This window comes from Colletotrichum karsti, assembly GCF_011947395.1.
Source record: "Colletotrichum karsti strain CkLH20 chromosome Unknown Scaffold19, whole genome shotgun sequence".
NCBI classification, from domain to species: Eukaryota; Fungi; Ascomycota; class Sordariomycetes; order Glomerellales; family Glomerellaceae; genus Colletotrichum; species Colletotrichum karsti.
In genome coordinates, this window is record NW_024065919.1 from 281,400 (window position 1) to 302,025 (window position 20,626).

Here is a 20,626-nt window from a genome sequence, read left to right on the forward strand (position 1 = left end):
CCGACTTGGCGTCAACAGACGTGAGTCCGGCCGGCTTACACCAGTCCGACATCCACCACATGCCGTACAGTGTCAGATTCAGTTGGTTGCCTGTTTGTGCGGTCCCGGCTCACCAATCCAAACCAAAAACCAACCAACCTGGAACTTCCTTGGCTGCGTTGCTTGCTTACGGCGAAACGTATCCATCGTCGTACGCCCTGTCCATTGGAAACCGATAAACTGGCCGGCCCATGATTGGTGGCTTCGCCGGCCAGCCCAAAAGGGAAATGAAGGTCCAAGGAAGCCGGTGAATTCACGGATGGACCGGGTACGAGTTCCCCTTCAACATCACTTCGTCGTATGCGCGATACGTGTCCCAGCAATTGACTACGTGCCTGCTGGCATAACGCTCAATCAACATACATATTTTCCTGCTCCTGTTTTCTCCGAGTCGCGCACCGACGAGACGCTGTGGCCGCCGCCATCAACCAATAACACGTCTTCGTGATGCCCATTGCCCACGACCGTCACCGCAATGTCTGGTAACCAAGTTAAGTTACTCACAACACGAATGTCTCGGCCAGCCACGCAAAACGCCGGAGAACTAAATTATTTCAACACAACTCTTTGATCTGCAGACCCATGGCCAATCACTGAGGCCAATTCATGCCGAGTCGTGTGTCCGCGTCCAGGCCCATGTCAAATCCCATGCCAGTTTCACCTCGGTGACTCACACTTCCCCGAACTTCTCCCCGCAATCCGATCTGCTGCATTTAGGATCCCGGGAGCCTTGGTGTGGTCCAACTTGCCTGCACATGGACGGAGTTGCGAACCACCAATACCTCAAAATGCGCTCAAGCTCCAATATTCTCAGCCGCATCTTTCGTCATTAACTTCTTTCAGTCTTCGACGTAAGCTACACAACACCGGTCCATCCCATCACGAGTAACTTGAGATACGAAGACTGCTGCTTGATGCCGGTTGCTGATTCTCATTATTTGCGGACGGTCGCTGCATGTCCTTCCTAACAGGCTGAAAGTGATCCTGGAGCTGTCCGCTACGTCTATAGTCTACCTACAATACCGAGTTGTGGTCTTCCCAAACCCAGATCCTAAGCCAACCGCTCGGACATTTTGTCCATCAAGAAATATTTGGTGAGAGACTGTCTGCCCTTTAGCCCTTATTCAGGCGGCATTCGCCCAGACCTCCACGACGCCCACGACGGCCTATATCCCTCTGCAGGCGACGTCAGCGGAGACAACATACGCTGCTTTGCGATGGCATCCTCTGCCCAGTCTGTCAGCTCACGAGGTGAGCTCTGCCTTGATGCCTGCTTCTCGTCAAGCATACGCAACTGGATCGTATGCGGCTGCCCGTTGCCCCATAGTCAATTTCCAGCTGCCGTTATTTGCTCGCTTTGGCGGTCTCCTTCGTTTCGGGTCTCCATAATTTCGTTGTCTACGATGTCCTTATTCCCATCCCGGAAGTCTCTCATCAACAGAAGAAATCGTGAGTTCTTCCACTTGTCACCTTGCTCATGTTGTACCGAGTCTAGGATCTGTCGCGCAGCCTCCGATATCTCCGATGGCCTTTGGCTAGTAGGCTCCGCCGATGTCGATTCAAGCGTCTCGTTGATGTCAAGCCGTGACATGTCAGGCAGATGATTTGGCTCAAGTCGAGCATCAATCACACTTCCGTGATCGTCGACGATGCCAACGTTCTGAGCTAGAGACGCTTCTCGACTGTTTTGCCTCGCAGACTGCTCGGCTGCCAAAGAATTTTCCAATGATGCCTCTGCAGTGCTTGCCGAAGTTTCAACGTTTTGTTGATCTTGTGGTTCTTGAACACCTGCTTGTTCCTGCTCCAGCTGGCGCGCAAGCTCCTCCATGATTGCGTCAACGTCCTCGATTTTACCGTCTCCGTGAGCTGCCATCCATCGATCCATTTCCTGGTCGAAATCAGCCTGCGCAGTAGCCGCATTCATCGTTCCTTGTTGACTGGCTGTTGCGGGCCCGCCCATGGAGCCGAAGAATGAGGGTCCGGTGGAAAACGCCATGTTTGGTGCAAAGCCGGCTGGGCGGTACGGTTGATGTTGCATGCCTGAGTAGGCGGGCGCATGATTCCCAGCACTCGCGTTGCCCTGGGAGAACATCGCGAAGTCCTGCGCCCAGTCGGATGCCCGGGGCAGCGCACTTGACTGGTGTTGAGGTATGTAGGCAGCTGGTGTCGGTATTTGAGGAGCAGATTGAAAAGGACCCGGCGAGAAACGTCGCCCATGTTGTTCTGCAAGATGCGGTAACTGTAAAGCTAGGCCATCCGGCATGGGCGAATTCTGAGCGGGGATCGGACTGGAACTGTTCGAGGTCATGAAGGCGCCGAAGGCATCTTGGGCCTGGGCTGAAGAGTTTGGGGCGGCCGATCGAAAGCCCTTTGTATTTCGTTAGCACAACGCAAAAGAGAAGCAGATCTAGACAAAGCACCAACATGATGAGAACTGTGCGCTGCGGAAAACCGATCCTGATGCAGGCTCCGGTCTTGCGCGCCATGGTCGACAAGACTCTTGAAAGGCGTCGAGCCGCTGCAAGAGCTGTCGCCCATCGTGTCGATTAAAGCTGGGCTCGAATGCCGAGTGATGGAAAAGATTCGAATCGCAGGTTGTCCTTATGCGACTTGGACCTTGTGTATGGTCTTAAGCAAGACAAGATGTCGCTGATATGTAAGGCGAGTCCCGCGGAAGTGGAGGTGCAAAAGCAGTCTACAATGAATGAACGATAGTTAAAAGCCGACTGTAATACCGGAAAGTGCCCCGCGTAAAGTCGCGGAGATATGTAGGAAGTTGGTCTTTGGTAGAAAAGGCATCGCGAAACATTTGGAAGTCCTGCGGGCAGGAGACAACGTCCTTGTGAATGACGACCGTTGTACAGAATCGGCCTACCTCGGCACAAGGCGGTACGTACTGTTCTTCGCCTGTCGAGTGTGATCCGACTCGCGAGGTGGCGGGGCACGTCACGTGTGCCGTGGACCGTCGGCGGGAGTTTCTTCGGAGCGGCTGATCAATAAAGCGGACTGGAGGGAGTCCCGTCACATCCAGATTGGACCTGACGGGACCCGGCTTACTGGACGATGTGGATACCGGACGGTCACCGCCTGCTCTATGTGGTCCCTTGCTCAATGGAAGCCACCTGAGGCACGGTACTTACTCACCAGCCAGTAGATACGCGCTTGCCTATGTACTCAGGTACCATTCATTTCAACGTCAATTGTGGCCAGCTTGGATTTAGGTGCCTCCTACCTTACCTACCTAAAGAGCTCCTGGATTAGGTGGCTCATAAGATATCCACGATCCTGCTACACCACCACTACCACGGCGCAACCTACCTCATTCTTTGAATATTCAAGTCGGTCTCGAATAAAGCAAACCATTCCCTCGACAAATACTGTCTGCAGGCCATCTCCTCCGCAATGGTTGGCGACCCTTCCCCGCCGTCATGGCTCCCAGCTAATCAAGATGTTCTGTAGGCGTCCGCGCAGGTTATCTCGAACTCTGGTCATGATGACATGATTGTGAGTGCACACAAATAGTACCCTTCTCATTGCGCTCTGCCACGCAGCCGCAGAAAGTATGGCCATCTGTTCGTGTTCGCGACAGCCCAGACGAGCTGTGCAGGCACTTCAGATGGCATGGCAATGCACGGCACAGGAAAGGTCGCACACGAATGGACAAGCGAGCTAACAATTGATATTTGCGCAGCACGATGCCGTCCTCGACTACTACGGTCGTAGACTTGCGACATGCTCCAGCGACCGAACGATCAAGATATTCGAGATTGAGGGCGAGTCCCAGCGACTCGTAGAGACACTGAAGGGGTATGCCTCCTTGTTCATCAGTACACCGCAGACTCGACTCGGAGCTGACAGATAGTAGCCACGATGGTGCAGTCTGGTGCGTGTCCTGGGCGCACCCCAAGTACGGAAACATCTTGGCCTCGGCAGGCTATGACGGGAAGGTCTTCATCTGGAGAGAGCAGAACAACCAATGGCAAAAGATCTTTGACTTTGCTCTGCACAAGGCCTCTGTCAACATTGTCTCCTGGTCACCACACGAGTCGGGATGTCTTCTTGCCTGCGCCTCCTCCGACGGCAACGTCAGTGTCCTCGAGTTCCGCGACAACAGCTTCGACCACGTCACCTTCCCCGCCCACGGCTTGGGCGTCAACTCCGTGTCCTGGGCCCCAGCAACGGCACCAGGCAGCATCGTCAGCAGTTCCCCGGGCCCCGGCTCTGCGGGCGTCAGGCGTTTTGTGACGGGTGGTTGCGACAACCTGCTCAAGATCTGGGTCTTCGACTCGGCATCGCAGTCTTACAAGCAAGAGCAGGAGCCGCTGCAGGGCCACACGGACTGGGTGCGGGATGTCGCCTGGTCGCCCACCGTTCTGCAAAAGTCTTACATCGCCTCGGCCTCCCAGGACAAGACGGTTCGCATTTGGACCTCAGATTCTTCCGGCTCGGGACAGTGGAACTGCAAGGTTCTCAACTTCGATGCCCCCGTTTGGCGTGTAAGCTGGTCGTTGAGCGGTAACGTTCTGGCCGTGAGCGGCGGCGACAACAAGGTTTCTCTTTGGAAGGAGAACCTGAGGGGCGAATGGGAATGCGTCAAGAGCATTGAGGAGTGATTCAGGTGTCAGCACGACATCACGAGCAAGGCGTTTTACGGAAAATTTAGGGCATAGATGTGTCAACTCACGATTGATTGACCTCCTAGTACTCGACGTCGTTTTCTTTTGGAGCCGAATATACCTACGTCTTGGCTGAGTTTCTGGTCTCACTATGTCGGCAATCCGCTCTCTCACATCTTCGGTGTCTTGCCAATTGTGATCGAGGCCTATCTCAAATCACCCGACGACCCCGGTGCCACAACATATTTCTCCATGTGCTTGCTTCCACTAGAACACGTACAAGAGCGTTGCCAAGTCATGTTTACCTGCAAGACTACCAATCCCAAGCCAACTCTAGAAGCACCAAAACATGACTAGAACAACAGGCCGAACACACCAGCACCTCCAAAGGCGAAAACAACCGCAGCTGCAAAGCACCCAAATAATGCAGAGTGTTGTGGCACCAGGCTTGCCGCAGCGTCAGGTGAAGATGTCGGACTAGTTGATGCGGTGGGAGTTGAGACCGACACATCCGATCTCTGAAGCACGTAGATTTCCCCCGTAGAATCAGACGTCATGAACAGCCTGCCCTTGTTGTCCCACGCGAGCCCGACGGGCCTGAAGCATTTACTCGGGCAATCGTTCAGGTCAGCATTGCTCAAGATGTCCGTCGTCGAGGTCTGGCTGTCGGCGGGATCCGTGGGTGCGCCGTCAGAGAAGCGGATGCTGGACAGCTTGTATCCGACGGGTTCATCCCGATTCCCTTTTGGTAATGTCAGCCCTACTAGCTCATTACCACCATTGCCATTTATTACTCACAGCTTCCATGGAAGGTAACGAACGCTTCCGAGCCGTTCGGTGTGAACTTGATATCCAGCGGAGCCGTGTGCGCCTGAAATACCAGTCTGGGCGAGACGTGCTGGGAGGCGCAGGTGGTATCGTTGAGCGTCCGAGACTGCGCGAGCGTGAACTGGTCTCCCGTCTTCATGCTGCCCCTGTTCGGAAAGCCATCGGTCGACCACATTGCGAAGCAGTTCGGGTACCCGTAGTTGCCTCCCTGGTTCTCCGTGGACCCGTTGAGGAAGCCGTGGAAGTTGAGCTCTTCGGCCGGGTTGTCCCGGTGTATGTCGACCCCGTCCCTCTGCAGCTGGTCCGCCGAGTTCTCGACCGTGTAGATGCCCCCCGTGACCGGCTCCTCCGCGACCCCGACCGAGTTCCGCAGTCCCCATCCCATCAGAGTGCCTTGAGTCGCGAAGTCAAACGGCCGCGAACCGTCGTTGAGGCTGCCGATGTCGAATGCGCGGAGCTGGGAGTGGCCTGTTGATTGCACTGCGGCGTCATCGTCGATGTTGGATGCGCTGCCTCTCGACACCAACAGCGTTCCTGGTCGCTTTGCGGACAGGAGGAGAGTGCGCGTCGTGTGGTCAGTGTTGGACATGTTGGTGACGAGTGTCTTGTTGCCATCTCCCACGGTGCCGGCCTCAGCATCATATGACCATGAGAATACACTTTGAGATGTGGAGGCGTAGAGGGTCTTCCCGTCAGGCGATATCGCAATTCCATGGTTCAGCTTCCGGTGTGTCAGTTCATGTCCGAAGCCAAGTGAAATGAGATGTTGCGGGCAGGAGATATCTCACATCGGGAGACTCGATCAACGTTTGCTGTTGTGCTACAGATAAGCAAGTGCCTCCGTCATCCGTCAGCTGTAGTCGCTTTATCCCTGACCTCGAGTCCACGACTAGCAACGCTCCTTTACTGTCGAAAAGTATACTCCTAGGACGTGTGAGCCCGTTGGCCACCAAGCGAAACGACCAGCCCCCAGCAGCGATTGGTGTCTTGTAATCTGCCTTGAGTTCATTGCGGCAGTTTTGTGCCAGCACTGGCAGTAATTGCGATGCTATGAAAGCATACGCGTATATGAGATATACCATGGCGACACGGCGTGGTGTTTTGAAGTGTTCGGAGGCCGGATGTAGCTGGCTGGGTGACGTCAATGTTGTTCGAGTGGAGATGTTGTTGGACGAAATCACCGCGCCTCATATAAGTGCAGAGCAATGACAATCGATGGAGGGATTCCGGGGCTTTTCTCGAAGAGGGGTTCAGGCCTTGCTAGGATAAGGTGAGCGAGGACTACGCATTCCCCGGACGTGAGTTGTCTGGCCAAGCACGGGATGCTAAAACCTGCCCGTCCTTGCGTTGCTTGGCTGTCGTCTTGGAATTGGAGAAGTACGATTATTCCAAACGATCGACGATATAATACAGGGGAAAAGAAACAACAACAGTCAGGGGGGGGGGATATGCTTGCCGCCGCCAACTTATCAACACGACTTTATTGCCTGTTTAATTCAAGCGAAGACTCGTGGACCTAAGATCACGGTTTGTAGAACAGTCGGGAACGAGCGTGGATTGAATATGATGACGGCGATTTCTTCACTCGCGCACTCGGAGGCCGTTGATGGTGGCCCGAGTACGGATCCCATTGGCGAGGTGAGCTTCTAGCACGAAACAGCCAAGACCAGCCGTCCAGCTTAGCACCCCCTAGTATGCGGCTTGCTGTCATGGCGGAACACGTTCAACATCTTCTTCTCGCGGCAACCCTCGAGCACAGAAGCGTTCTAAGTAGATTTTATTTCATCGCCGTCGACCTGTAAAGCGGAACACGTCACGCATCCTGGGCCGTCGCATGGAACCATTCCTTCAGTCCACCTTCCCAGACCGCGCCTTCGATTTGTTAGCACAGGGAAAGTCAGGAAGCCTTCAAATTCTGCACCAAGTCTTGTTACCTCAACCGGCTAGGATATCAAATTGAAGACAAGGCTGATATATAAGCGTCGAATTTATGTATCTCTGTAATTAGTAGACGCAAGGAAACCAACAATTTTGCCTGCGAAGTCAAGTTGCGCTACACCTTGACGCCAGATCTGCTATCTTGCCGCCCCAAAATGAAACACGCCATCTTGCGTATGCGTCCCTTAACGTAGGCCAATGACGCTCATCTCCAGCGTCCAGACGCGTCTAATCCAGACCTTGAGCTTACCCGGAACGCCCTCGACGTTTTCAAGTTCGACCCCTTCCCACCAGCATCGCCTGGCGGGCTTGCGCCAGAAAAGAAGAAGCTTCTGCGCCATACCCACGGCATTGCTCCCCATGTCGTTTCCACGAATGTCACTACGCAACCGCGCAAGAGCCAGACTGCAAACAACGGCCTTGTTTGGCTCACCAGCCCTGTGGCCCCAGTTGTCATCATGATTAAATCCGCTATTGCTAACGATCAGTCTCGTTTCGACGCGTGACAACGGAACGCCACTCGAAGGATAGACTCACCCTGCCGTCAACATCTCAATAAGATGCGCCTCCGTAGTACCCGGCTCGTCGCTTCGCTTCAGGCCAGAGAAGATACCGCTTTGCTGAAGCAGCGCTTTACCCGCGGCTCGCTTAACCTCCATCATCTCTGGTTGTGTGATGTCCGCTCGCGGGGGAATGACATAGAAGTCCAGATCCTCTCTCAAGACAATGATGCCTGCGCGTTTGGATGCATCATCTCTCGATTCCAAAGGATCGGCAGCTGAGGCAGTCTCTTCTTGTGAAGCGGTAGGCGATGTCTCGGCTGGTATCGATTGCGCAACGGTGCGGAAGAAATCAAGCATGTACTGCAAAGATGCCGGGTCATACTAGTGATTCAAGTCAGCACTGGGCTTTCTTGAGCGCGACACGACCGGCACATACGTCTACCTGTACCGCATCGCCTTCAGCAAATCCTCCCATGTGCCCCTCGGGAAAGAGTCCGTTTGGGAACAGAGACAGAAGAACAAATTCAGGCAGTGTCAGGAGTTCGTCTCTGGACAGAACAAACCTGGTACCTCTGTGAAGACCGTTGTCAGTAGCGTCACCCAGGTTGGCGGAAGTCGAAGCTAGACTCACCGAAGGTCCATGGCGATGGTCTCGTCGGCGCCAACATCTGGTCGTGGATCAGTCAACAATCTTGCACATCATGGAGTGGCGGGAACTCACCTCCGATCGCATTGATGGGCGGACCCCCTTGTTGTACCTGAGTAATAATACTCGAGGCGCCGCCGGCGGTAGCCATGAGGAAGGTGAAGGATTGGAGAGGACTGGGTCCCTCCGAATAAGCTGGTGGTGGTTCGGCGTCGTCGTCCTTTGCGGAAGAGCCCCCCTTTGTATCCTGGGGAAGCGCGCGCTTGGTTTCGGCAAGAGCCTGGTCGAAAGAACTCGAAGTCGCTACGTCACTGGAAAAGAGCGAAGGTGTGGGCGCGTAGGCTGGAGCTGCGAAAGAAGATTCGGCAGTAGCAACGTCGGCGTTACTGGCGCGGCAAAGTTGTTGATTGACGGGGCCAGTCTCGGAGGAGCCGTAGAGAGAAGAGAATGGCGGTGGCCGCGAAGTTGAGGCCTCGGACGCGGGGTATTGAGGTGGAGGGGAGAGTGCTCGGGTAGTAGATGTTCTCGCTTCTTGGGTTTGCTCTTGGTCTTGATCTTGATCTTGGTCGTCTTTCCTTTCGAGATGGAGGTTAGGTTCTCCTGGGAGGGTGGTGACTGTAAGCCGGGCGGACACGGGTTGCCCGTTCCTGGCGTCTTGCAAATCTGGCAACGTGGTGGCGGTTTCGGGATTGATTCGATTCTCGGATCGTCGCGAGGCGATGCTTGCAGTCGCGAACTGCTCTCGAACAGTGTACAGCAACGGTGCCTCGGATAATGTCGTTCTTGTTGTCGTTGTCGGGCGGACCTGGGCTAGAACGAGGCTGGCGATAGGTGGATTGTTGAATTGACGAGGTGGTAGGACGGTGTAGGGGGTAGGTAATCAATGGTCTACTAGTTTGTCGCTCTGCAACATGAAATGGCGTTTAGGGGGTATCGGCTGGGCGCATCTATTCCGTAAACCGGCGGGACAAAAGCCGTATCGCGCAATGCAAGAGTCGTCGTTGTCTTGGTCGAAGGAAGGGGTCACTGGTAAAATGACAGCAGGAAATTGGGATGCAAGTACTGTCGGGTCGGTTTGATGAGGTCGGAGCAGACATGGGAAAGGATGGCGGTTAAGACGTGAATGGGGGGGAGGAACGGTCCCCTGAGCGCACCGTGCCTTGAGACCTATCCCTGCTTCGTAGACTGTGCTAACTTGCTCTGGTCTAGCGAGATCCCCCTCCAAAGTCCAAACCAGTGAACCCTCCAAACTCCAGCCCCCCTCTGATGGCCCCCTTGTCATTGTCGTTGTCCATCACATTTTGAATCTGGGCATCACTGACTCTAGCCGCCCATAACGTCCATGTTGCAGAGTACCCATGCCTATTTGTTTGCTTCAAGTCCCAAGTTCACTGCAGACGCCAAGCTAAGCAGTCAGATCACTGGGGAGCAGCAGAGGCTTATTCTTACTTCCCATTCTGCATTAGGTGGTCGTTTTCGATGCAAGTATCACGTTGGCGAGCACGAGGCAGCAGACTTACAGACAGAGCGAGAGACTCAATGAGACTGGCCGACACTTACTTCATTCATCTTCGTCACTACTATCACCGAAGATGGCCCTGAAAACCTCGTCACTTGGCCTTGTCGCCTCACTAGCCGGGTCCGATGCTGGCTTAACAGCCTCCCCTAAACTCGGCATAGCACCCGCTGCCACCGTCTCTTGCCGCGAACCTGGCTGCGCGTCCATAATATTCGCGGCAGCAGGAATAGATAATACGGGGCTCCGCATCGATGCTGTCGCTGTCGCCGTTGCCGTTGCCGTTGCCGTCGATACACCCGACTCTTCGTCTGGCTGCACATGTGCGGGCGGCCGGACGTTGAAGCGTTTGCAGAGCAGCCTGGTAGGGTAGAAATCTTCTGTCAGTCTGGTCATTCGCCCGTACATGCCCATCTTGGCAGCCTCTTCAGCGGGATCACGTGGCTTGGTCGACGCGACGGTCTGCCGGCCTTCATTATCAGATACTGCTTCCGACCCTGCCCCTGTCGAGACCTTGGATCCCGTCGAGGCCGTTGTGAACCTTGAAGCCATGAACCCCGTCATCGGCTTGAAAAGTTGTGCGCACCCGTAGAACTCCTGGACCTCCTTGAGGTAGTCATCATCTGTCATGTCTGATGGCTTAACGGGAGAACCGCCGAATCCGGCCGCGCTTTGTAGATATAGTCGATAACGTCTGCGTTTTGCCTCGTTATCCGCATACGGACCCCCGGCACCGGCCCCGCGGCTCATCGCTGCGACGGCGGTTTCTTTATCCAGGCTGGGCAGATTTCTCAGTCTGTCTTGCAGCTGTTCAGCCGGGCGTGCCCAGTCGGCTGGGATCTCTCCTTTCGCCGGAGGCAGGTTGGACTTGCCCGAGGCCGCAGCTAGACGGTCTCTGGAAGAAGTTGACATGTAATCAAAGACCGACTTGCCCGGTAGAGATGCTTCTCCAAGTATCGCTGCCCGAGACTTAGGATCGAGCTGAGCGGCTTTGGCAGCATCTGCCGTTGAGACGTACGTCGCCGTTGTTGTGGATGGCCTGAGCCTCGCCGATATCCAGCCGAGAGGAATGGCGGGGGGCGTGTATAGCTCAGCCATGTGATCCGTCATTTCGCCTGATACTCGGCTGAGGGTGAAGCTGTTCAAAGGTGGCCTTCCATCTAGACACCTTCCCTTGTCGCGAGCCTTGGCGACGGAGGCTGGCTTCGAGATGAAGACGGGCTTGGACCTCAAAGTTGGGTTTGCAGATACACTGGCGTTTGCCGTCTTCTTTTTCCTCTTTGCCTTATCTCCGCCAAGAACTCGATTGTATGATATTCGGGGTCCCATTTCATACGGGTCCTCTTCGTCAGAGCCCGTGTCGTTCAGGACACCGACCCCGAAGCCTCCGCGTTGTGCTTGCTTGCTCTTCTTTTTACCTGACGACCCAAATGATAGTTTTGGTCCAGTTGTGGAGTCTTCGTCTTCTCCTTCATCAGCTTCGCCAGTCTGGGCTTCATCGTCGCGATATGCGTAGGCGGCAGAAGGATCCCTTGCGCCCTTGGAGCCAGACATTCGTGAAAGGCGAGTTTCGCCGTCAAAGCCCAATCCCTTTCGGTCAGCCTTCCGAGAGAAGGCAATCATATCAACGTCGTCCGGGGCGAAAAGATGGGTTTCCTCCGCCGGCGTATGAGAAGCGCCAGGCATGTCCAGGCGGGCTTTTCGCCGTATTTTTGGGCCGATACCCTGACCGTCTTTCCAGCCCATTTTCCGCAAAAGTTTCAGGCCCATAGTGTCGCCTTGGTTGCGCATCAGTCCAGCTAGGCCGAAACCGTGACGCTGGCCAGGCTCTGAAGCTCCCAGGGCAGCAAAAGGATCCGTAGTTCGAATGTCCTGAGCAGCGGCCGCATCTGCAAGATCCTCGTCGTCCATATAGTCTTCTGGTCGTTGCGAAGCTACTTTAGGATCATCTTTTCGGCGACTCGTACGGCTGGACACGAATGTCGAGGGCGTCCATCCATCCTTTGATCCGACAGTGTTGAAGTAGCTGATGATGATTGTTAGAGTCAATTTCGCTGGACGTAGTGAGACGGGAGAACTCACCCTGCGCTCCAACCTCCAGTAAAGGCGCCATGAAGGCGTCTCCTCCCGCGGTCGTCTCTTACCTCCTGTTTGTGGAGTGGAACATACGACCCGTCGTCGCGGACATGGGAGTCTAAGGGGGGCAACGGAGTGCCAAAAGTGACGTGGATGGCGGCCGCATCGTGCAGGTCGGCCTCGTACGCCGCGCGCGACCTTTTGGTGTGCGCCATCAGGTCGGCGACATGAATGAATTTGACGGCGAGGCTGCGGGCGACGGAATCGAGCAGCGGGATCTTCTTCAGCCCTGTACGTAGTGGTTCAAGGTCGGCTGCGTGGCTTAGCTAAGACAAAGCGACGGTAAAGCTCTTATCGATAAGATAGTCCTGGATAGGCCCGGGCGCCTGGGGCGTGCCCAGGTGAGGTGAGAGTGTCTCCGGATTAATTGAAGATCCGAGTTCAATTGCACCCGGCTCACGGACTGGGACCCGCCGGGACCGGGACTCTACTTGGGTGGAGACGGGACGGAACGATTTTACCTTAACTTAGCAGGCCCGGTGCTCCTTTTCTTCCATTGGTGCCGAATTCGATGCAGGAATCGTTGAAGCCACCAGGTGAAAACTATTAAGTACTTTGGGCGCTGTTCCTGGCGTTGAACCGTTAGCGTGTCTCCTGCAATGCCTTGCGGCGTGTCTGGGCAACTGGGGAAAAGTCCAGCCCGATACCTTACTTAGGTAGGCCACGCGCAGGGAGGTCGAGGCGACTTACTCGCGCCCCCTTAAGTCGGCAGCACGAAGTTTGCAATTTCCCAAAGGCGGCCAAACTCCACGCGACAACGGCTTGGTGGAGATGGCCCGAATGAATCTGGGCCCGAGTTGAGTTGTGTTGGGGTAAAAGTTGCAGGCAAGATGTGAAGGCACAGGACCTCGGTACGGATACACCGCGAAGAGTCCGTTGAGACTTTTTGGATACCGGAAGGCCACTGACAATGACACGGAAGGGCACTGACGATGACACTGACATCGACAAGCCCGGGACGGGTGTCACCTCTTCAGCAAGTCCCCAATGACGATGCTGGGAGAGACGGCGGTCTATCTATCTGTGCATCTGCAAGTACTGCATCTCGTGGTGGTGGCCAGCAATACGTGATAGATGGCAAGGCAAAACTGTAGCCAATCAGGAATTGGATTCCAACGGCCTTGACTGAGGCCCATCTCTCATCTCCATCTTCGTCCCCCTCCCTCGAATCCTGATCACCACACCCCATAAAACATTAAAATCAACAATGCCGTCGACGACGACCCCTGGTTGAATGGGTCTGGAAACCTCGTGATGTTATCAAAAGTGTCCGTAGGGTAAATTTGATGTTTGACGGTTGACCGCCCGTTGTGGTCAGTCCCTGACGGCATGCAATGGCAACTCAGCAATGCCAACTCAGTCTGTCCCTGTCCCGTCTTGGGCGAGTGAGTGGAGCGGTTGCTTCCCTGATTTCTCCCGTCCAATTGATGCTTGCGCTCGTGTCTATAGGCAGGGCAGGTCTCGTCATCTTGCTTGAGATTCCAGATGTCTCTACCCAGCTTGGAAATTGAACCGTTCACCAGCACCTTCGAAGAGGTTACGGCACCTATCCGTAGATGCCCAGTGTTGCCCGACCGCTCTCGCTATTCCTCTTTCTAATCCTCTACATCTGCCTCCGTCCAGGATCTGGACCTCCATCTGGTGGGCTGGCAGTGAGTTGTGACTTGTAGCCCCATCCATCCACAGAGGGGACCGAAATAACCGGATGCTGCATCTCATTTCACCGAGTACGGGCTCCGTTGACGTCGAGTCCGAGTGATGGTCAATTGCATTTGCCAGCTCTTGGACGATGGACTGGACCAAATACACCGATAAGAAGGATCGGGAGACCGCGGGTGTTTGAGAGCAACAGTGACAGCGCACTAGAGCAGCAAGTTGAACGTCCGGTTCGTGCCATTTATTTAGGTAGGTGAGGTGGTCAGGTACCGTCATTTCCCCCCGCGTACGCTACCTAGGTACCTTACACTGCACGCTGCACCACTCCGCTGTAGACCCCTTCGCTCGAGCAGAAGAGACCTGACTTCAGTGTTTAAGTCATTGGGTTCCTTGACCGCCCTCCTATCTTGCTCCTCTGCTTCGGTCCCTCATCCCCGACAAATTCCCACTTTCACTTTCACCCTCGCTCCCTCTTCCCCGTCCGTCGTCACCCGTCACTTTTTTTTTTGGCCTGTCGACTGCTGGTAGTGCTCTCGAGTGCAGACTTCGCCCATGGTTTCCGTCCCTTCTCGCCCTCATCGTCTCGTCCCGTCTCGTCTCGTATCGTTTCTGTCGCCTTTGGCTTTGGCTTTGCCTTTCCCTTGTCGCCGTCCCCTCCGACTGCGCCGCCAGCTTCCAGCGAACCCTCGTCGCTGTGTGTCGCATCCCCCTCTTACTCCTCCTGCTCCTCCTCCTCCTCTTTTTCTGCAATGACAACAGCAATCCCGGCAAGCTCTGATCCCCCAGCACATGCTCAAACCGCCCCTGCTCGCGCCCTCTCAACCAGAACCCGGCCTCCTGTCTCCGCCTCAGGTCCTCCTCCACAGCGTGCCTCCTCCACCTCCAACCACTCGCACCACCGTCACCACAACAGCCGCAGCAGCCAACAAAACTACCAACAACATCATCGCTCTCACTCGCGACAGTCATCCTCCGCCTCTGCCTCTGCCGCTGCCGCTACCCCTCCTCGCCCTGTCCAGGATATTCTACCCCAACATGATTATGAAACATCAAACGTAGTCTCGTACTCCAAGCGATCCCCCTCCAAAGACCATCCGCCTTCCGCCAACCGCGCCGACGCCTCGCGTCCTCAGCGACACCGCAGCACGAGATCTAATCATCGTCCGAATTCTTCGATCGAAATGCCTGCCAACACTGCAGTCGCAAACAATGCCGGGCCTGCTCCCGTCGCTCCTGGCGCCGCCGACCCCCGGAGCCCGACCACAGCCTCGGCCTCCGCTTCCAAGCACAGCAAGTCGCGCACAACCATCCCTACGCCCTCCGGAAAATGGATTCTGGGCAAGACGGTCGGCGCTGGCAGCATGGGCAAGGTGAAGCTGGCCCGCAAGGAGGACACCGGCGAGCAGGTTCGTTATTTTATATTCTGGTTGCCTCTTCCGCTTCCGCGACAACCTCAAAACATCCTCCCTTTTCCCCATCCTTCCAAACATCACATTTCAAAGATGTCATCATCGCTAATTGTTTACCGCAATTGCTAGGTTGCCTGCAAAATCATTCCTCGTGGTTCTACCGAAGATGGGCACCAGAGCCGAGCCGACAAGGAGAGGGCAGACCAGTCCAAGGAAATCAGGACGGCTCGCGAAGCAGCCATCGTCACTCTCCTCAGCCACCCACACATTTGCGGCATGCGAGACGTAGTCCGTACCAACTATCACTGGTACATGCTCTGCGAATATGTCAATGGCGGCCAGATGCTCGATTACATCATTTCTCATGGCAAGTTGAAGGAGAAGCAAGCCCGCAAGTTCAGCCGTCAGATCGCCAGCGCTCTCGACTACTGCCACCGCAACAGCATTGTTCACCGCGATCTCAAAATCGAGAACATCCTCATCAGCAAGACTGGCGACATCAAAATTATCGATTTTGGTCTAAGCAACCTCTTCGCCCCCCGCGGCCATCTCAAGACATTCTGCGGCAGTCTCTACTTTGCTGCTCCAGAGTTGCTCCAAGCAAGAGCGTACACGGGACCTGAAGTTGACGTATGGAGTTTCGGCATCGTCCTCTACGTTCTAGTGTGTGGCAAGGTGCCCTTCGATGACCAAAGCATGCCCGCGCTACATGCCAAAATCAAGAAGGGCTTGGTCGATTACCCAAACTGGCTCTCAAGCGGTAAGTTGCAGACTTTCTGTTCGTCTGCCATGGCTTGCGCTAACTTGCGACAGAATGCAAGCATCTGCTGTCTCGCATGCTTGTGACCGATCCCAAGCAGCGAGCTACAATGCTGGAAGTCATGGCTCATCCTTGGATGACCAAAGGATATAATGGACCACCAGACAACCACCTGCCCCCTCGGGAGCCCCTGACGCTTCCGCTAGACTCTGACGTGGTGCAGTCCATGACTGGCTTCAATTTTGGATCTCCAGACTCCATCCAGGCTCAATTAACCAAGATCATCGAATCTGAGGAGTATCAGCGTGCTGTGCGACTCTATCAGCGCGAAAAAGACGTCCCCCAGCCTTCCAAAGACGTCGAAAAGAAACGTGGTTTTGGTTTCGACTTTTACAAGAGAAGAAACTCGGGCAACAGTCGTGACACACTGACAGCCCCAAGCTCTGAGGCCCTTCAGCTTGGTAACGATCCACTGAACGCTTTCAGCCCCCTGGTTTCGATTTACTACCTGGTGCGGGAGAAGCAAGATCGTGACCGCCTGGAGAAGAACCCCGGAGCCGCAAGGCCACCAAGCGCGCCCAAGGACAAGCCGGCCGTCCCAGAAATCCAGCCACCTCAGGAGGCTCACACCAACAGCTCGGCCTATGAAATGCCGGGCGAAAGAGCCACTGGTGGGCGCTCCCGCCCTCGGGCAAGAACCCACGGCGAAGACGAGGCACCAGAATCCGTCAAGGCTTCGCATCTTTCGCCCAATGGACCACTTTCGCCGGCGATACCGGAGCCGCCTCCAGAGCCCATGCCAAAGAAGGAGAGCACCGCAGCGGGGATTCTTCGACGCTTCAGCACACGAAGGCGCAGGGAGCCGGAAAGACTTGACAAGGACAGATCTCACCCACCTGTTGTACAGGTCCATTCCCCATCCGGAGCCGCGGGCGCCGAGTCAGCACCCGCTACCGTACCCAGAAAGAGTTTCAGCATTCGAAGAGGTCGGCGGGAGCGTGAAGAACCTGCGCCTCTACCGTTGCGATCCGGTAGCAGTCAACCACAGCACAGCGACCTCCTCAGCCCGCCCCTGTCCGCTGGAGGCCCGTCGACGCGTCGCAAGGGTTTGGGTCGGTCAACGAGTGTGAATTCGGCAGACATGCGTCGCCGTGAGCCAGACCGAACGGCAAAGGACCCGCCTCCAACGAGCGGCTCCGATCAATCTACAACAATCCCCGATAGGCCTCCGCCCGTACCACGGGAGAGTCAGCAGTCACGGTCAGTTTCCATGCGAGCCAAGTCTCTGGGTCACGCTAGACGAGAAAGCATTCAGCAGCGCAGGCTCCGGCGGGAAGAAGCACGAGAAGCGAACGTCCCCGAAGAAACGGACCAAGAGCAGGGCGACCAGAGCGGGGTCTCAACGGACAGGTTGGACAGCACTGATCTGGCCAAACCGGTATTCCTGAAGGGCTTGTTCAGCGTGTCGACGACATCGACTAAGAATGTGACCGAAATCCGGGCCGAGATCAAGCGTGTTTTGAAAGGTCTCGCTGTGGACTACACCGAGGTTAAGGGTGGCTTTGCCTGCAAGCACACGCCGAGCATAGATCTGAAGAAGGTTCAAGACCCCCCGGGCAGCCCTGGCCAAGCGCCACCCGGCCACAGAAGGCGATTCAGCTTCGGTGGCGTGAGGGGTGGAGACCGGGAGCGAGATGATCTACCCAGCACAGACCGAGGACCAACGACCCCACGTGGAAGTGGAAGGAACGGAGCCGACAGTTACTCAAATTCGGATGTGTCGGTCGACAGCGATTCCCGAGAAGCTGGGGGTTCTTCGAGGAGAGTGCCGGGCGAAACCAGCACGCACGTTCAGAGCGATCTTGGGGGAAGCATGGTACTGGAGTTCGAGATCTTCATCGTCAAGGTCCCGTTGCTTTCTCTCCACGGAATTCAGTTCAAGCGCATGGTGGGTAACACATGGCAATACAAGAACATGGCAGACCAGGTATTGAGGGAGCTTCGCCTGTAAGACGGGGCGGGGCGGGTTTATATCTGTACAAAAGGAGGATGCACGTCACAGCTGAGAATGGCTTCAGCGAGTTAATGATGCAGAGGGGGCTTGGGGCAGGTTGACACAAGCAAAGGAACGTTGGTGGACGATCTCGTTTACCGCCCATTATTTCCATCCCCAAATTTCTTACCATTTTCTCTTTCCGGACTTGGCCTGTGTGAAGAACATCGGGCTACCTAGGGCTCTAGAGAAGCTTCTATCTTGAAGTACCGTAGCTAGCAAAAGGACGGGCATTGTTTGAATAGGCGCGTCAATGCAAATCATGGCGGTGCTGTTGATAACATTCTATGTAATAATGAGGAATTAAAAACTCGGAATATTATGTGTAACTATCATGTAATTGATTTGATGAGGGGTATTTGAAGCCCAACATCAGAAGATGCGGCGGCACAGCAAACCGGACCGGACGTGGTCGACTCTAAAACGACCCGACGTGGAGAGAGATAGCTTCCAGGTCCCCGCCTAAGGTACGACCCGACGAGGATTGCGGACGGTGATTTAGTAGGCCCGGGATGTACCCTTTTTTAGGTTCCTTACATAACCGTCCAGTAGAGGTAAGGCGAGGTCCCGATGCGGCACTTACCTCGTGCTCAGCCGTTGTAGGAGCGACTTGCTGGGACCTCAAAGCATTGGGCCCTGCACCACCCACCACCACCTTGCCTGAGGTTCCTTACCTAAGACGTCTAGCCTTGTCTCTTGTCCAACTAGACCACCACGACACTTTCCCACCTCCTCGCCCTCGCCCATCCAAGCACCGAACAACAGCCAGCTCGAATTTGCGCAATTACCACGATCATCTTCAAAAACACCACCGCCGAAAAGCAGTCGCCTCCGTCGCAAATACACCTTCTTCCTGTCATCTTTCCGCTCGAGTTCCGTTCAGCGCGCGCGCTCAACCCCACGCCTATCCACCCCACGAGAATTGGCCATTGCATCCCGATTGTCGCACATCGACATATCGTCCTTGAAGCCCGACCAGCTGTCAACAATCAATTTGCCAACACAACAGGAGAAACCCGATCCAAGCGCGAAGTTCAAAACCCAAGATCAAATAGACTTTGTCTGCTACATCGTTCTCCGCCAAAGATACCGGATTATTCACCAAGACAGTTTACCCTAGAGAGCGAACCGATCAAGGGCCTTCGAAGATGATGCCGGCTCCCCACGTGTACGGCCACCACCAATTCAACCCCCAAGCCGACTCGGCGGCGTGGATGCACCAGCAGTCAAATCAGCACCATCATGCCCAGCAAGCTGCAGCTGCTGCCGCCTCCGCTGTTCAGCAGCAGCAGCAGCAACATTACAACAGACTCGCCGGCGCCCACTCGGCTGTTCCTTCCCTTGGCAACGCCCATGCCCAAGATGGTGGCCACGACAACATATCTGAGGACAACCGGAGGACCATGTCCTATATTGCCGACTTGTTGAACGAGAGCACTCGCGAGACTGCCCTGCTGGAGCTGAGCAAGAAGCGGGAGCAGGTTCCAGAGCTAGCCCTGATTCTCTGGCACTCATTTGGTCAGTGCCCACCTCCAGTCTATCATTTTGATCGCGAGAAGATCTAACAATGGGAACAGGAGTCATGACCTCGCTATTGCAGGAGATCATCTCTGTCTACACTCTGCTGAACCCCTCGCAACTCACAGCCGCGGCTTCCAACCGCGTATGCAATGCGCTGGCGCTCCTCCAGTGTGTTGCCTCTCACAACGACACGCGCACGTTGTTCCTAAACGGTATGGTACTCCTAGTGTACTCCAGCGCCCTGGTCCGCCTGCTCACATCGCTCTAGCCCATATTCCCTTGTTCCTCTACCCGTTCCTTAATACGACATCGAAATCGAGGCCATTTGAATACCTACGACTGACTTCCTTGGGCGTTATCGGCGCTCTTGTGAAGAACGACTCCTCAGAGGTCATCAACTTCCTCCTGACCACTGAGATCATCCCGCTCTGCCTGCGCATCATGGAGACAGGTTCGGAGCTTAGCAAAACTGTGGCCATTTTCATTGTGCAGAAGATATTGCTCGACGACAACGGCCTGAACTACATATGCGCCACATACGAACGATTTTATGCGGTCGGAACTGTTTTGAGCAACATGGTCGCTCAGCTCGTGGAACAGCAAACCGCTCGGCTTCTTAAACACGTTGTGCGATGTTTCCTTCGGTTAGTACCCCCAACTCCATCGTGACTGACCGCTATTGGACCTGTGGCTGATCAGTGGGCGATGGCAAGACTGAGCGACAATGCCCGGGCACGTGAGGCTCTCCGTCAGTGTCTTCCCGAGCCACTCCGGGATGCGACTTTCTCTTCCGTTCTCCGGGATGATGCAGCCACTAAGAGGTGCCTTGCGCAACTCCTGATCAACCTCTCAGACAACGTCGTTGAACCGGGGCAAGGAGGCCAGCTCGGCCTCTGAAACCAAGCACAACACCAAGCAATACTGTAACGTTTTCGGGCCAACATAGAATTCATGCATAAGTCGGCGACAGGGAGGTCAGTGATTTCATCGGAAAACGCAAAGCGT

The 20,626-nt window shown here is 55.2% G+C and overlaps 5 protein-coding genes across 5 annotated transcripts; 3 read left to right on the forward strand and 2 right to left on the reverse strand.

Annotated features, from left to right (window-relative positions):
* Positions 1–1,366: 1,366 nt before the first annotated feature.
* CkaCkLH20_06436 (uncharacterized protein) lies at positions 1,367–2,525 on the reverse strand (the record flags this gene model as incomplete). Its single annotated transcript, XM_038889153.1, has 2 exons — positions 1,367–2,407; positions 2,460–2,525. 2 exons carry the CDS (start codon positions 2,523–2,525, stop codon positions 1,367–1,369), a joined length of 1,107 nt encoding a protein of 368 aa, XP_038745451.1.
* A 1,076-nt stretch (positions 2,526–3,601) lies between these two features.
* CkaCkLH20_06437 (WD domain-containing protein) lies at positions 3,602–4,652 on the forward strand (the record flags this gene model as incomplete). The annotated part of the gene is made up of 3 exons (XM_038889154.1): positions 3,602–3,640; positions 3,731–3,846; positions 3,905–4,652. The coding sequence occupies 3 exons, from the start codon at positions 3,602–3,604 to the stop codon at positions 4,650–4,652; spliced, it is 903 nt and encodes a 300-aa protein (XP_038745452.1).
* A 356-nt stretch (positions 4,653–5,008) lies between these two features.
* CkaCkLH20_06438 (uncharacterized protein) lies at positions 5,009–12,449 on the reverse strand (the record flags this gene model as incomplete). The annotated part of the gene is made up of 9 exons (XM_038889155.1): positions 5,009–5,397; positions 5,454–6,204; positions 7,625–7,892; positions 7,959–8,305; positions 8,361–8,496; positions 8,556–8,592; positions 8,646–9,380; positions 10,281–12,112; positions 12,169–12,449. The coding sequence occupies 9 exons, from the start codon at positions 12,447–12,449 to the stop codon at positions 5,009–5,011; spliced, it is 4,776 nt and encodes a 1,591-aa protein (XP_038745453.1).
* A 2,610-nt stretch (positions 12,450–15,059) lies between these two features.
* On the forward strand, positions 15,060–18,058 carry CkaCkLH20_06439 (serine threonine protein kinase; the record flags this gene model as incomplete). The annotated part of the gene is made up of 3 exons (XM_038889156.1): positions 15,060–15,284; positions 15,417–16,047; positions 16,101–18,058. The coding sequence occupies 3 exons, from the start codon at positions 15,060–15,062 to the stop codon at positions 18,056–18,058; spliced, it is 2,814 nt and encodes a 937-aa protein (XP_038745454.1).
* A 1,190-nt stretch (positions 18,059–19,248) lies between these two features.
* On the forward strand, positions 19,249–20,290 carry CkaCkLH20_06440 (cell differentiation family protein; the record flags this gene model as incomplete). Its single annotated transcript, XM_038889157.1, has 3 exons — positions 19,249–19,618; positions 19,678–19,833; positions 19,890–20,290. 3 exons carry the CDS (start codon positions 19,249–19,251, stop codon positions 20,288–20,290), a joined length of 927 nt encoding a protein of 308 aa, XP_038745455.1.
* Between the last annotated feature and the right edge of the window lie 336 nt (positions 20,291–20,626).